Below are 14,832 nucleotides of genomic sequence, written 5' to 3'. Positions count from 1 at the left end.
ATCACAAGAGGGACACAATGGCTCTTATTTCATTTCAGTTTACATTTACACCTATTCTCTCCCTTCCTGTTCCGTTCTGTACCTATTCATCATAGTGTTCTAAGTTGTCAACCTACCATAGACCCTAAGACTTGTTGAGCCTTGATCAAGCAAGCTAAGTTTGGTTCATTATCACCTTGGAACTATGAGTCCTGATTCAAAAGTATTCTCTGGAAAAGTGCAAGAGTATCTGTTCCTGGGAGGCACCATTTCATTTGCACTAACAGAAAAGCTAAAACTGCAAGGAGTCCCCAACTAAAGGGCTACCTGGGAAAGGCAACTTTATGACACCTCGATTTCCAGACCACATATGGAAGTTGTGCGGCATTTGGGACAGAACTGTGTGCACTAGGCAAATGTATAGAGATGCTAAGTGTCAGCGAAAGAACATTTTGAAAAAAGTGATATTACAGACACATTGGGGGTCATTACAAGATTGGCGGTGAGCAGCTGGTAGTACCAGCAGTTTACCGGCAATCTCGGCTTACCGTTTCTGCTGTGCAATATTTAGGACTTGGGATGTATAATCAGTGAAGCAGCGTTGTTATTGGTGCTTCAGTGAATTATCTGCCAGGAGGGGCCTGAACTACCAGCAGGTCAGAACTGCCGGTAGTTCACTGCCTCTACCAGCAGACATAGTATGTCGGTCTGGAAAATGTCCTGGTATACGTTGTTACTGGGACTTTATCTGCATACTCGTAATGATCCCCATTGTTTTCTTGTTGCTCATATTAGCTTTTCCTCAGTTTTGTTTATAGTTAAATATATTTTGAACAGAAATTTAGTGAAAAGAACTCTAGTGAATATAACCTAGTTGATTAGGCCTGGCGGTATCATCTAAAACAGGCGAAAATCTAAATATTGCTTGAGGGTCTGACAGACGATCCACACACCTTTGGCAAGTGGGACATATTGCAGACAAATGCACTGAATATGGGCACACATAGCACTTATCTCCAACTTCTAAATGTGAAACAATTAGAGGTATGAAGCAAAATGAGCCATTGACTTGAAACAATTTGATGACATTCCATGGAAGGATATGTATACCCAAGAGATCTTTTCAGCATCCGTTTTTCAAAATATTATCAAGACCTCTAGAAAGGTCCTTGCTTGTACGAGCCTGATGCAACAAAGTCCCACTGGCTATTAATGGAATGAAATTCAAACAGAGAGATGATAACTTGTGTAGATGTTCCTCCAACACATTTTTAAACTGTATGTCAAGCTGTCGTTGCATCATCAATTGAGAATTAGTAGAATTCAACCTAGACTAAGGTCTGAAGGAATCTGAAATTTTAAAAAGGCGATGACATTCGTGCGAAGGTACTTTGATATTGGTGCAACCAGCAAAATGGCCTCAGTTTTCTAGTAGTAGCATGGAAAACGAGGTCATTCAATTTTATTGGAGTCCATGGCAGTCCAGTTGTTGACCCAATGCCAGAGTTCCTCCTCTACTATGGTGGGAAGGTTTTGTGTTCACTAGTGGGTTATGCATTAGGTCAACTAAGGCCTACAGGCCAGGTATACATATAAACAGCCTATTGAGGAAGCTGCAAGGACAAAAACGATGGTCTCTTGATGGTGGGGGATTAGCTTGTAAGTCTGTGGTTTTCCTTGAAGTGTGGGGTATTCAGCTCCATCCTGAATTCCAGGAGGGGGATCCAGTTTGATATTAATAAGAAGGTTGTTCCAGGCCATGGGGGCATATTTGTATAAACAGAAGTGCAACACAATTGTATATTACGTGTTGTTGATTTGGTCGCTTGGCAATGCACCTCTACCAGAAGTGCTGTAAATAGGCTAAACTACAGCTAGAGAGCTAGATAGAGAGGCAGTCCCTTTGCAAGCAGGCTTTACAAAGTATCAGTGGTTGTATTGTTGAGGTCAATGGAGCAGTGAAGGGGTAGAATCATGGTTCATAGAAAGGGTCATTGGGAAACAAGGAGACATATATCTAATATGGTGTACATCTAGGCAATGCCGCAGTATCCACATGGATATCATTTACATATATGCTGTTGTTGATTCTCCAGCTAGGGCAGGCCGCTGGGGTGGTGGGGAGGAGATTACCCAGGGGGTAATGGATGCCCTTTCATTGGCTATTAGGTGGAGTTTGAGCCTGGTGTTCATTAGATCCATTGATTGGATTGCTTTGGTGTCTGGGGGGAGTGGGGTATGATCACAGCACTGAGATGCTGCCAGACACAGAAGACAGACCTACAAGGATAGATAGGCTTCTCCTGATTGGCAGAGATTGATGAGAAATGTAACTTCTGTGTTTTGTTTAGGCTCCTCGTGGGAAATGATGTAATCAGGTAGTGGCAGGGATGCTGATGATATGGGTGGTCGATGTCATTCTGATGTTGCCATTTCTATGATACTCTTTCTTCTAGTAAAGTACAACATTGAGATAAAGCTGTTCTGTCCTGAATTCCTTGTGTTGTTGTGGTAACGTGGGTAGAACAGGAGTGTTTTTGTCTTGGTTGCCCAACTCTTTTGTGATTACGTGCATGGGGAACAGGCGTGTTTATGGGTTTGGTTCACATGTTTTTAGAACACCATTTACAGGAGGAAAGCAATGTTTGTGTCTTGGATGCCCAATATCACTGTGATACCATCAGTGTGAAGAACAGGCATGTGTGTGTCTTGGATGCCCAATATCACTGTGATACCATCAGTGTGAAGAACAGGCATGTTAGGGTTTTGCGATACCAGTGACTTGTAAAGGAGCAAGAAGTGTTTTGGGGTGTTGGCTTCGAGTATCATTTTGATGGCATGTGCTGCTTTGACATTCATGTTTCGGCATAGATTCCAGAATAGCTTTGGAAATGCATAGGCGGAATAAGTAGGTGCATGTCTTGGATCCCCCTGACTTTCTGGCAACATCAGCACACTGAAGACGTTTGTTTTGCACTTGAATTCCTGGTATAGTTTATTGTGCTGGTGTAATAAACATGTTTTGGGTATGCATCGGTATTGCCCCTTTTACCATTATTATAGTCTCTCAATGCACTCGTGGTGGGAATGCCCTCAGGGACCGAAGTTCAAAATGTGGGAAATTACACATTTGGTTTAGAATGCGTGTGCGCATTTAGCCAAGATGAGGCTTAGGCGGGCTGGCCAGGCTCCGGTAAAAAGTAACCCACAAAGGCAGGCATGTGAATGGGTGCTTAGAGAGGTCAGGAGAAAGCATGAGTGCAAGAGACTTGTTATGTGTCCAGCTGGCCTGTATTTGTCATAGGTCTTCACTGCATACTGATGGCAGAGGTGTTGAGGCGCAGTCTGGTGTAAGTAGATGGAACAATTATGTAACCAGCGGGACCAAATGTTCGTACTCGCTGCTGTGCTCTGATGTGTGCGAGTGCGGCTTCTGTCGACCATAGTGGTGCGCTTATACGTACCTAGAAACTTGGATGGAGATTTGTTGTAGATGCACCTGTTTGATCAGGTAGTTTCATGGACTAATGCAACAGCCTCTTTCTAAATCTGCCTGCCTCTACTCTTCGCCCTTTACAACTAATCCAGAACAGGACTGCAAAACTTGTCCTTGTCCTCAAGCCCAGGGATCGTATCTCTCCAGCTCTGAAAGCTCTCCACTGGCTCCCTGTGGCTGCAAGGATCAAGTTCAAGACCCTCTGCATCATCCACAAAGCTTTCTGGGGCAGGGGACCAGACTACATCCAGCTTTCTCTTCCTAAGCATCTTCCTTCTAAAGTCCTCTGTTCATCCACCTCCAACACTCTGAGGATCAGATGCTTCTCCAGGCAGAGAGTGGGTGCTAGATCTTTCAGGTTCCGGAAGCAACTCAAGACCTTCCTTTTCGCTTCTGCTTTCTCTCTCCCTCTCCCTTGCTGATGCTCCTGTCTGTTGCACAAACGGGTTACCTGGCCTGAACAACGGGCCGGGCTGCTGCACAACCAGTTGCCTGTTCACTGCCTCCGGGCCTCCCAACCACTTAGGGACTGTATCTGTAACCCTACAGTCCCCTGACTCCCCACACTTAGGAGCCAAATCCCTGGCAGCCCTTAAACGTTCCATTGCATCTCTCCTGCACTCTCCCCCACCTTCCTCGCTGGCACTTCTCACCCTCCCTCCTCCCTGCACTTGCACGATCTGAATGACAAGGCCCAGTAAGATCGTTGTTTGTCCTCCCTCTGTCTTCCCTTCCTTGTCTTGTCGCACCTAGAAACACTTGTCTACAGGTGCGTTATAAATGATTTATATCAAATCAGCTGAATTCTTGTTTTTTGGTATATGATGGTGTCTTCGACATTAGAACTTTGTGGGTGATGCCGGCTGTCTTGTAATGCAAGCATGGAGGGGTAATCAGTGTAATTACCCGAGAGGGAAAGATGTGGTGGAATTTCTTCAGTCCTGTGATGAGGCGAGGTGGGGAGTAACTGGACAACAATCAGAAGGGACAGAGTAGTAGTTGCAACACCATCCAGGAGGGTGTTGACAGCATCAAGGTAGGAGAGTATCAGTGCTTGAGCCGCGGATCTGAAGTTTGAGGTGGTGATGAATGGTTTGTTTTGGCACAGGATTGAGACGTAGCACCATGCTGTTTGTGTGTTCTTGGCAATGTGTGCTTTGAAGGAGAGGTTACAATCAATGGTGAAGCCAAGTGCTTTTGCACTAAGGGTGAGTTGAGGGAAGGAGCAGTTGAAATCAATGGTGAAGCCAAGGGCCTTTGCACTAAGGTTGAGTTGAGGGAGAAACCCTTGAGATATATTTGTGTCAGTCAGTTTTGAGCTTGGGTTTGTTGGTTGGCACCCTGTGGAGGATGAACTCTAACAATTTAGATACATGCCTAATAATTGTATTACGATGTTTAGAACAGCACATTGACATTTTGGCTCTATGTGATTTATTGCATATATTGTGCTTTTTAAAATTTTTATCTTTCATTATATGATTTTAACATTTATGGTGTCACAAGGGGCGTGTGGAGCTGAAAGAGTAAATCAAATCACCTGCTACTTTACGGCTAATCCATAAAAACCTGCACCTGTATCAAACCTAAAACATCTCTGTCGTTCCATTGGATACATCTTTGTGAATCTTAATTGCTTAAATCTCAACAGTAGTGAGGAGGTGTGCGGGTGAAGGGGGGTTATGCAGGCTTATATGTGGGTTTCTCCATTAGGCAGGACCTCCATAGATGCTTAGAAATACATTCAACCAAACCCTCAGAACACTTCAGTTGCAACCAACTAAGTTTGCTTATTATGGGCCATCTGCCACTTCTGCAACTCAAACGAGTCTATGCTTTTGCCGCATTTTTAATTTGCCAACTGCATTGTTCGTTCTGGCTGCCGTACATTTATACTGCTCCTACACTTTATTTCAGGGATCCGCTTGGCTCCTGTTACTGCACCATCTCGCTGGCTCATCCGCATTGTCCCCTCCCCTTTAAACCTCAGCTACCACCCTCCTGAATGAGGGGTTGCAGCCTCTGATTTCTTTTATTTTTTCAGGGATCCCCCAAAATCTCCCATCCGCTGCGCCCGGAACCTGACTGCCCCCTTTGGTACACCCCTTTTACAGCTCCTTGCCAGAAAATTCCTCCTGTCCCTGAGGCACGTGTGAGCACCAGTGTGCAGCCTTCTTCTGTTTCTAGCATGGGTGGGCTTTATCATGAGTAGAGTTTTCCCTGCACATTTCCGGTACACCTTTATGACCTATCAAAGATTTCTCTCTGTGAACACAGGTGTGTTTCTGTGGGATGATCATTAATTGGCCTCTCGTGTGGATGCGAGATGCCCATTCATCGAGAGGTGTCAGATTCCGAATATGGAAGAATACAGAGATTAGGGTGCCCAGAAGATGGCTTACAACTACTGGAAACCCTTGAAGTACAGTGAGCAAGGTCCAAGAGTACACTAAGAGAACCTGAAGCTATCCTATGCAGCTAAAAGGGCGAAGTGATCACAGCCAGACTCCTTCCATCCAGCACTAATCCCAAGACTTTCAAGTTACTTGTGGTCTTCTGTACCATTCAGCATTTAAGGTGATAGATAGGCGGCAAGATTAGTTGCTTCTAGGTACTGCAGATGGGCACACAGCTACTCTCTGGAGAATAAGAGAAAGCATATTCTACGTGCTTGCCATACATTCAAAGTGGGAAGTCCAAAGTAGATGACTCATTCTCTGCTTAAGATGCTCCTGTCCTCCGAAAGGGCTCCGAGGTAATACCCTCAGGACACTCCTGCAATCAGATTTTTGGGAAGGGGGATCCTTTTCCTTATCTCTACAGGTCTCCAGCCGTCAAGTGGTCAACAAATGTATTGGTACACATACAAAAGATAAAACCACAGACTATCTTGGTGCAGAAAATCTCAGAAGGGTGAAACGAAATTCCTACTCTCAGACCCTCAATCTTAGGGAGCTAGAAAAGGAAGATGAGGGCAGAGGAAGGGAGGGGTCTTTCCAGTGTTATTATTCGTGCTTAGTAGAGACTGTGTTGCATTCCTTTGTCTGGATTATCAGGACTAGAGATAAACAATGAGTGGGTCAGAAGGTGTGCCAGGGTTGACACCTGTGACAGTGGCGAGTTGATAACGTTGCCATCATGTTCCGATGTGTATAAAGGAGTTTTCCTACTTACACTGACAGTACGACTTTTAAAAATGCTTTGTGGTCTTTGAAATTAAGCACAGAAGCTGTCACTCCTCCAATCAGCACAGCATCAATCCCAGATATCGGTACCTCTTGGAGAGCCATATGGCACATACACATATATGGGTTGGACAACCCACTGTATGGACAGATAAGCACATTGCCCTTAATAGAAGTATTTTAAAAAAACATGAAACAGAATTTGAAATACCTACTTGTGTGTCTCTCAAATTTAAATCAGTATGTTGACAACACAGATCTCAGACCTCGTATAAGCTCTTCAAAAATAATATGTGTTCAAGCAAATCTGTGAGACTTGTTTACCTTCTGCTCATCCCGCCTTTCACTATATACATGATTACCCATAAACACGGCCTTCAAGTGCCATCTCCACCCTCACTACCACACAGCAAAGCGTTTGAGAGCCATCTCTCTCATACTTCCTACAGCCTTCCACACATACACCTTTCATCTTAGACCAGTGCCCTGTACCGGTCGCGACCCAAACTTGGGTTCTCCCACCTGGATTCATAGATAGCCCAAATGTCACCCTAGAAACCACTTGGAAACATACTAACACATATGAATTGGCTACTTCTGACATGCAACCATCAACACCTCAGGATTTGCACCCGTCTCACACTCTCCTCCCATAAGCCCTATTCTCTTCCATTCCCGCCCAGAACCATGTGGCATGAATCTGCAAAACACCAGATGCTTGCTAAATAAACCAATTTACATTGAATTATTTTATATTCTTCTGCCTTGATCTATTGTAGAAATAACAATGGGTCACATAGTTGCGCAAACGCATTGACGCTGCGGTTGATGTGAGGTCACAGGAGGCGGGCAATAGTACAGGCCGATGACAGCAAGAGTCAGAGACCATGGGTAGGAAATGGGGCAATTGTTTCTTCAATTCAGGCCTCTTACCAATAGCACACAATATTTTCCGCACATTGTAAAGACAGTGTAGCATAACACAGTAGTTGCTACTCGCTGGAGTACATATAATCACTTTCCACAGTTTAATCCTCGCAATTGGTTGACCTGAAAAAAGTAATACTGATATCCTTATCAGAGGAATTCAACATATGTTGTTATGGCAGGATTCAATTTTTGTATGAAGCAAAACAAATGTAAAGTGCACTTACCTCTCTGATCATTAAAGTGCCTTCTCTTGAAATGCTATTAAAGGTTTCAGTTTGGGACGTCTCAAGACAATGGGGCTCCACCATTCCCAGGTCATAGGGTTCGTCGTTTCCAGACCTTCCTGTTGGTCTGCCAGCAGAATTGAGCCGATTAGCCAGAGATCACCACACCAGTATATTTACAGGCATATTATTTAATGATTCATTCAAAGTAGTGATTACATGATATTTTTTAGACACTGTTACTTGCAAAATACCAAAGCGGAACATAAATGTCCTGGTAAATAACACTTTCTAATGGGCGAGGGCTGGATTATCATTTCACTGGTGTGTGCCAAATTCGAATTAGTACCCTGCATATGTTTGGGAGCCAATCTGGACACACCGAATGCAAGCTTGATCTACTAATTAAAAGCCATGTTCTACACTCCCTAAGACCTGCACAGAAGCAGGGTTCTCCACAAAGGTTGTGCTGCACCACCTTCCTCTGTCCTTGCTCTCTGGTTCCACTCCTGCCATTCTTCACCACCCAAAACCCTCAAGGACTTACCTCAAACTCCACTCCGGTATGGGTGTCCATCATTGTTCCCCCTAGGCAGCTGCCATTAAAACACACATTGCGCATAGTCTTTGGCCTCCTTTTTATTTATCCTGGTGGCTATCTAAGCACTCCACTAATAGACTAGGTCTAGTTTACTGTGTTGCTTTGAAACACTCGGGGACCTACTTGAACTCTTTTATTATTGCACTGGCTGTATTTGATTGCAGATCACAGAGAGAAGTTACATTTATTAAATACCCATATTTCTTACTTTCTATTTAGAAATACAGTCCACAAAACCTTTTCGGTCTCTAAAAAACGAATTCTAAAACATGCTATAGAGTGATCAGAGTAGAAAATGAGTTAGAGGAAGTGTGTCGGTTACGAATTCCACCCGTGACACATGAATGCTTGTATGTTACCTATTAGAAATGGTGTCAGTTTGTTTTCATCAACGGATTTCGTTTTTGTGTTATTGTTTGTGTCCTGGGCTACCAGCTTTGGGATTCGAATACAAATCTGCTTCTCCCACTGACCTGGTTGGTATATTTTTGAGGTTTGTCAATTGCCTTAGAGGCCCCTAGCAGTCAGCGCACATTTTTGGTGAGCAACGGTCCTGGGTAGAGGTTAGGCGGCAACAAGCTATGACATCTCAACCACATTGCTGCTTTTCAGAGTTCTCATGTATTCATCACCAAAGATTATAGTCCCCATCCCATAACCCCAAAATCACCCTTAGATTATTGATTTGCAAGGCAATATTTAATGGCAGCTCTCTAGGGAAATTGAATATTTGTAGCAATGGGGCCGTTGATGCCCGGAACCAAAGAAGTGGATCAAGGGCTACAAGACCAGTGACCTCTAATAAACTCTGCCACCTACAGAAGCGGCTTCCATTCTCTCCTTTTTGACAACTGAGAAAAAATGTGGCATATTCACAGACACTTTCTAGTTCTTGAGCGTGGTCAACCACTAAGCAGACTTCTAAAAGAATATAGCCGTGCCACCAAAACCCATACCCTGAAACGGAAGCTGCATTCCCATCTACACTACAGGCACTGTTAGTAAGGAGTGTATGCGTACGCACCGTCTCACTATGCTGCCACATTTCTACAAGGCCTTGCCATGTGGGTCTCACCTTCACATTTGGTCCTCATTACGAGTTTGGCAGTGTGGTAAATAAAAGTGTCAGTAAATGCATTCCAGACACTGTTTTTGCAATAACCTATTTCCCTCCACTAGTACTACACGGCTAGACTATGAGCTGGTTGGTGTCCTCTACTTTGCCTCCATAAAATGGTGGATTGTCCATGGGCAGAATTAGCACAGATGATAAACTCTCCACTGGATTGACTTCTCGCAGCCTGTGCAGTGTATTGCTTTATACCCACCTGCTTCCACTGGATTGACTTCTCGCAGCCTGTGCAGTGTATTGCTTTTTCCCACCTGCATCCACTGGATTGACTTCTCGCAGCCTGTGCAGTGTATTGCTTTATACCCACCTGCTTCCACTGGATTGACTTCTCGCAGCCTGTGCAGTGTATTGCTTTTTCCCACCTGCATCCACTGGATTGACTTCCAGCAGCCTGTGCCGTGTATTGCCTTTTCCCACCTGCATCCACTGGATTGACTTTTCGTAGCCTGTATAGTATTACATTTCACCCACTTGCATCCACTGGATTGACCTCTTGCAGCTTGTGCTGTGTATTGCTTTTTCCCACCTGCATCCACTGGATTGACTTTTCGTAGCCTGTATAGTATTACATTTCACCCACTTGCATCCACTGGATTGACCTCTTGCAGTCTGTGCAGTGTATTGCTTTTTCCCACCTGCATCCACTGGATTGACTTCCAGAAGCCTGTGCCGTGTATTGCTTTTTCCCACCTGCATCCACTGGATTGACTTCCAGCAGCCTGTGCTGTGTATTGCCTTTTCTCACCTGCATCCACTGGATTGACTTTTCGTAGCCTGTATAGTATTACATTTCACCCACTTGCATCCACTGGATTGACCTCTTGCAGCTTGTGCTGTGTATTGCTTTTTCCCACCTGCATCCACTGGATTGACTTTTCGTAGCCTGTATAGTATTACATTTCACCCACTTGCATCCACTGGATTGACCTCTTGCAGTCTGTGCAGTGTATTGCTTTTTCCCACCTGCATCCACTGGATTGACTTCCAGAAGCCTGTGCCGTGTATTGCTTTTTCCCACCTGCATCCACTGGATTGACTTCCAGCAGCCTGTGCTGTGTATTGCCTTTTCTCACCTGCATCCACTGGATTGACTTTTCGTAGCCTGTATAGTATTACATTTCACCCACTTGCATCCACTGGATTGACCTCTTGCAGCTTGTGCTGTGTATTGCTTTTTCCCACCTGCATCCACTGGATTGACTTTTCTCAGCCTGTGTTGCATTGCATTTTATCCACCTGCATCCACTAGATTGACTTTTCGCAGCCTGTGTTGTATTGCATTTGAACTTCCTGCATCCACTGGATTAACATGTGTGCTGTGCTTGCATTTTTTACTTTGAGGTGATATTTGATGTAGCCCCTGCACCTTTGGGTGAGGCTTTGCATTATTGCTCCACTTACTTTACCTGCATACTTGATGTAGCCCCCTCCTCCATAAAACAGGGGTTTCCCAATCCGTGCACCCATTCTTCAGTCTACCTTTGCTTTGTGATTGAACCTGTTCACTTGCACTTAATGTACCATTCTCCTCCCTCTGTAGGTTTTTCTTCATCATCACCCCCTCCTTCACTTCCTTTCCTCCCACTGTCCCCTACTTTTCATGTTTCAGCACATGCATAATCCCAATGTCTTGGCCTAGTAGGAACGTTTTTGTTTTGTTTTTCTTCATCCCTGCTACCCCCACCCCCTTTTGTCTTGATGTGCCTTGAAACACCATGTGATGTATAGGCACATTATAAATAAAATAAATATCCCTAGTGGAGTGCGACTAACTCTGCCGCACCACTACTCATAATCAGGTAATCTGGGGGATTGCGCCAGATCGAGAGTTGAGGTAATGTTGACCTGCGTTTGGTGGTACGTCCAAAGGGAATTACACCAAACTAATGAGGTCTTTTTTATTGTCTGCTCACCAGCTGACCAAGAGTAAAAATGGGTTTTGTCAGAAGGTGCCCAGGTCCTGGGGGCACATGGCTTGCTGCCCACACTCTCCAAATGAGGACATACAAATACGCCCTGAAGCAAAATCAGACCGTTCTTTGTCTGGTGTAAATATACCCCTTAAGAGCAATCACTGAGGTGAGAAATAGGATTGCGGTCACAACATGTGTGTAATAAAGGATTGTGCATTATGCTGCATGTCCATTAGCATGTGCTAGGCTTCTATGACCATCACAGGATGTCAGCGTCTTTTATACCTAATATGTATTATTGATGAATGCAAATGAGGCTCAAACCTGAACACTGTAGAAGGGTCCTCATAATGACAGACTTGTATGGGGTATGTCCACAATACACCACAACCTCCCTCTTCCTCCTACCTTACACAAAGCTCACCTGTTCCCCACCTGTCCATGTATCTGTGTAGGGTAGAAAACATAACCCTCATGAGAAGTACTGAGATGAGTAGGTACTACCTACCTGAAACACACTGGAAGACTGGTACGAGGAGTCCAACTAACCCAGTAGAAACTGACCAGGTCAGTACTGAGACAAAGAAGTGTTGCAGAGCATATGGGATGCTTACCGAACCGTTAAGAAGCTCACTTACCGTTCGCAGAGGGAGGACAACCCAGAAGGCTGCAGGAGCTAACCTTTAGAAGGCAGAGGCTGCTGAACATCCCTGTCAAACGCAGACATGCTGCCAGCGAGGGGTTGAGGACAGGAGAGATGCCGCAGCAAACAGAAAGACAAACAAAGTCTGCAGGAGCCCGAAATGAGACGTGGCAACGCTGCACAGCACCCGGAGAGCATAGGCAAAACCGTCACAGGCAGGTTTCCAGGACGATTGGTGGGGCTTTGGAAGGGGTTAAGGGATACCAAAGCTGGGTCTGGGATCTGCACCCAATTGAGAAGAGCATCATAAAATCTCTTCTGGAGCACAGTATCTGGCAGATGTGTGAGACAGAACTGCCAAAGCAGCCAGAAGAAGAACGGTTCTGGGACGCGCACCCAATTGAGAAGAGCATCACATATCCTCTTCTGCGGCACACTACCTGGCATGAAAGTGAACCAGGTCTGCCAAAGAAAAGCAGCAGAATCCTATGGGTCTAGGGCCCACATGACCAAACCAGTAAAACAAGGTGAAAGGAAGGCCGGGGAAGGAAGTCAGTCCCCTTGGCATTGTCAACTTTGGAAAAGAGCCTACGAAGGGCCAGGGGACAGGGGACAGGAGTCATTCCCCCAGTCTTTAAGAACTGGCAAAGATCCTGAGAAGAGCCAGGGGCAAGGGAGACAGTCCCCCTACTACAGTAAAAAAAAACCTACTACTGTAAAAACTACAAAGATCAGAGGAAGGAGACCATACCTCCTGGTATTGTGTACCGTTAAGCAAAAGCCAAAGTCATTCCCCTGGCACTGTGAAAGTCTTGAGAGTAAGAATACCTGGAGAAGGGAGGAATTCTCCAGGAACCCAATAATGAGGAAACTATGGGCCATAAGGAATGATGTTTGAGTTGGAACTTTGAGTTGAAACTGAGAACCTTACAGCACCTCAAGCTGGAACTTTGTGTTGCATCCAGGAAAGGAACTTAGAACAAGAGAAGGGAGTCATTCTCTCAAGCACAGTTCCCACCTTCCAAATGGAACTATAATCCAGTGTCCAAAAGAAGGCAGCCATTCTTCTGGACCAAGAAGGCTCAATATTTCTTTATTTTAGTTAATAGCATAGGGGATAGAAGTAGGCATTTTGACACACAACAGCGGACTCTTTTTCCATTTACTTGACATTCTGACAGATTCCTTAGTTTCTTATTTGAGGCAGGGAAACCCCTCTTGGAGTTAGGGAGAGCTAGCTTTCCTCTTTATTTTTTACCAAATAAAAGTATTTGCCAACAATCATGCCACCTGTCTGTTAGTCTCATCCTTCTGCACCCTTCCACTATGTTCTGTGTTGATGAATAGAACAGAAGTAGCAAGCCTACCCATGGTCACCCCAATTGCAATGATGGTGCAGATTCTGCTTATGGAGACTCTAGCACCAGAACTCTCACTTCAGTACATATACAGCCACCTGGAGGCATGACTGGCACTACAGTAATATGGTTTCCTGAATGAAATATCCATGTTCGACATAATAATAGAAAAGGGTACCTAGATACTTCTGCTATGGCTCTTTTCAATGTGATCCAACTAAGCATGAATACGTGTTCTCCAGTTTTATGCAGAAAAGGGAAACTGAATGCTGAGGGTCTTGGAATGGAAGAGGTGGGCCAGAGTGAACATTTATAATGATAAAATAATTGTTCTTTTATAACACACGTAATACCGGAGACCAGTTTCTAAGTGTGAGTCTGGGATCCGAACCTGTGTTGCTATGCGCGGTCTTGCTCCCAAGACAAACGCGTTGCTCCTGAGCTATCCTCCCGGTCTTTATACATAAGGCATAGTGTTATTGTGCTTTCTCTAGACACAGAGCCCAATTCTTTCCTGGCCCCTTGTTCTCGGATCAAGAGGGTCATATTAATGGATACCCAGAAGGAATGTATGCAAAAAGGAGAAACAGAGCTCGCCCACTATGCGTAACTAGCGAAATGATGGCCAAATACAAGGCAGGTACAGTCCAGACTAGAACTCTGCGATGTACATAATCACATTATTGGTTGCTGAGGGCCACTGGCTTAGATGGAGCAATGCTCTGCATTAATTCAAAATGTCGCACAGCATAAAGAAGGTGGCCTGAACACACCAAACCGGACACATGTACAATATGGTTTTCAATTGTGTGTGGCGTATGTAGACGATTGGTGACTTTACGATAGGAACAGCAAATTGTATCTAATTAAGCCAAACGTCTGTCAAACATTGCAATTGAATGTGATGGGAAATAAAGCTAAACTCATTTCAATGCTGGGACTGAGAAAATGAAGTGGAAAATCATGCACTGAGCCAGGGAAAATAAAAATTTGTCGGTGTAACTTATCGAGCCTCGTTGAAACAATTCCAACTGACAAACAGGGATTGGAGTTTGGCTCGCAACATTAAATTTAAAGCACGCTAAAAGGCTGAATGTAGACTAGAACGTCCTACCAAACATTTTTCTGGTATTATGCAATTTAAGAATGGATGCTCCTTGTTGCCTCGATTCCTAGCACCGAAATACAGCACAACAATATTAAAGTGTGCAGTACATAAAATCGGTTAAGTTACAGGATCTAGCTATAGTGTTGCATTTTCAATGTGCATGGCCTATTGGCGCTTTTGCGTCATGTCCAGGGCATATATTTCCCTAGGTTATAGGACAGTGCTCAGCTGGGAGGCTTTTTAGGTGATGCACAAACTGCTCC

General features: G+C 44.6%; 1 protein-coding gene across 12 annotated transcripts in view; it reads right to left on the bottom strand.

Annotated features, from left to right (window-relative positions):
- The window catches only part of TNIK (TRAF2 and NCK interacting kinase), a 1,364,982-nt gene that overhangs the window by 152,161 nt on the left and 1,197,989 nt on the right, over positions 1 to 14,832 (bottom strand). For all 12 annotated transcript variants that reach the window (XM_069618746.1, XM_069618750.1, XM_069618745.1 and 9 more), the window contains one exon: positions 7,815 to 7,941. In XM_069618746.1, coding sequence (XP_069474847.1) covers positions 7,815 to 7,941 — 127 coding nt within the window. The remainder of the gene's footprint in view (positions 1 to 7,814; positions 7,942 to 14,832) is intronic.

This window comes from Ambystoma mexicanum, chromosome 10, assembly GCF_040938575.1.
Source record: "Ambystoma mexicanum isolate Mex_15411 chromosome 10, UKY_AmexF1_1, whole genome shotgun sequence".
NCBI lineage: Eukaryota > Metazoa > Chordata > Amphibia > Caudata > Ambystomatidae > Ambystoma > Ambystoma mexicanum.
Note: the sequence above shows the minus strand (reverse complement) of the source record. Positions and strands in the feature narration are given on the sequence as shown.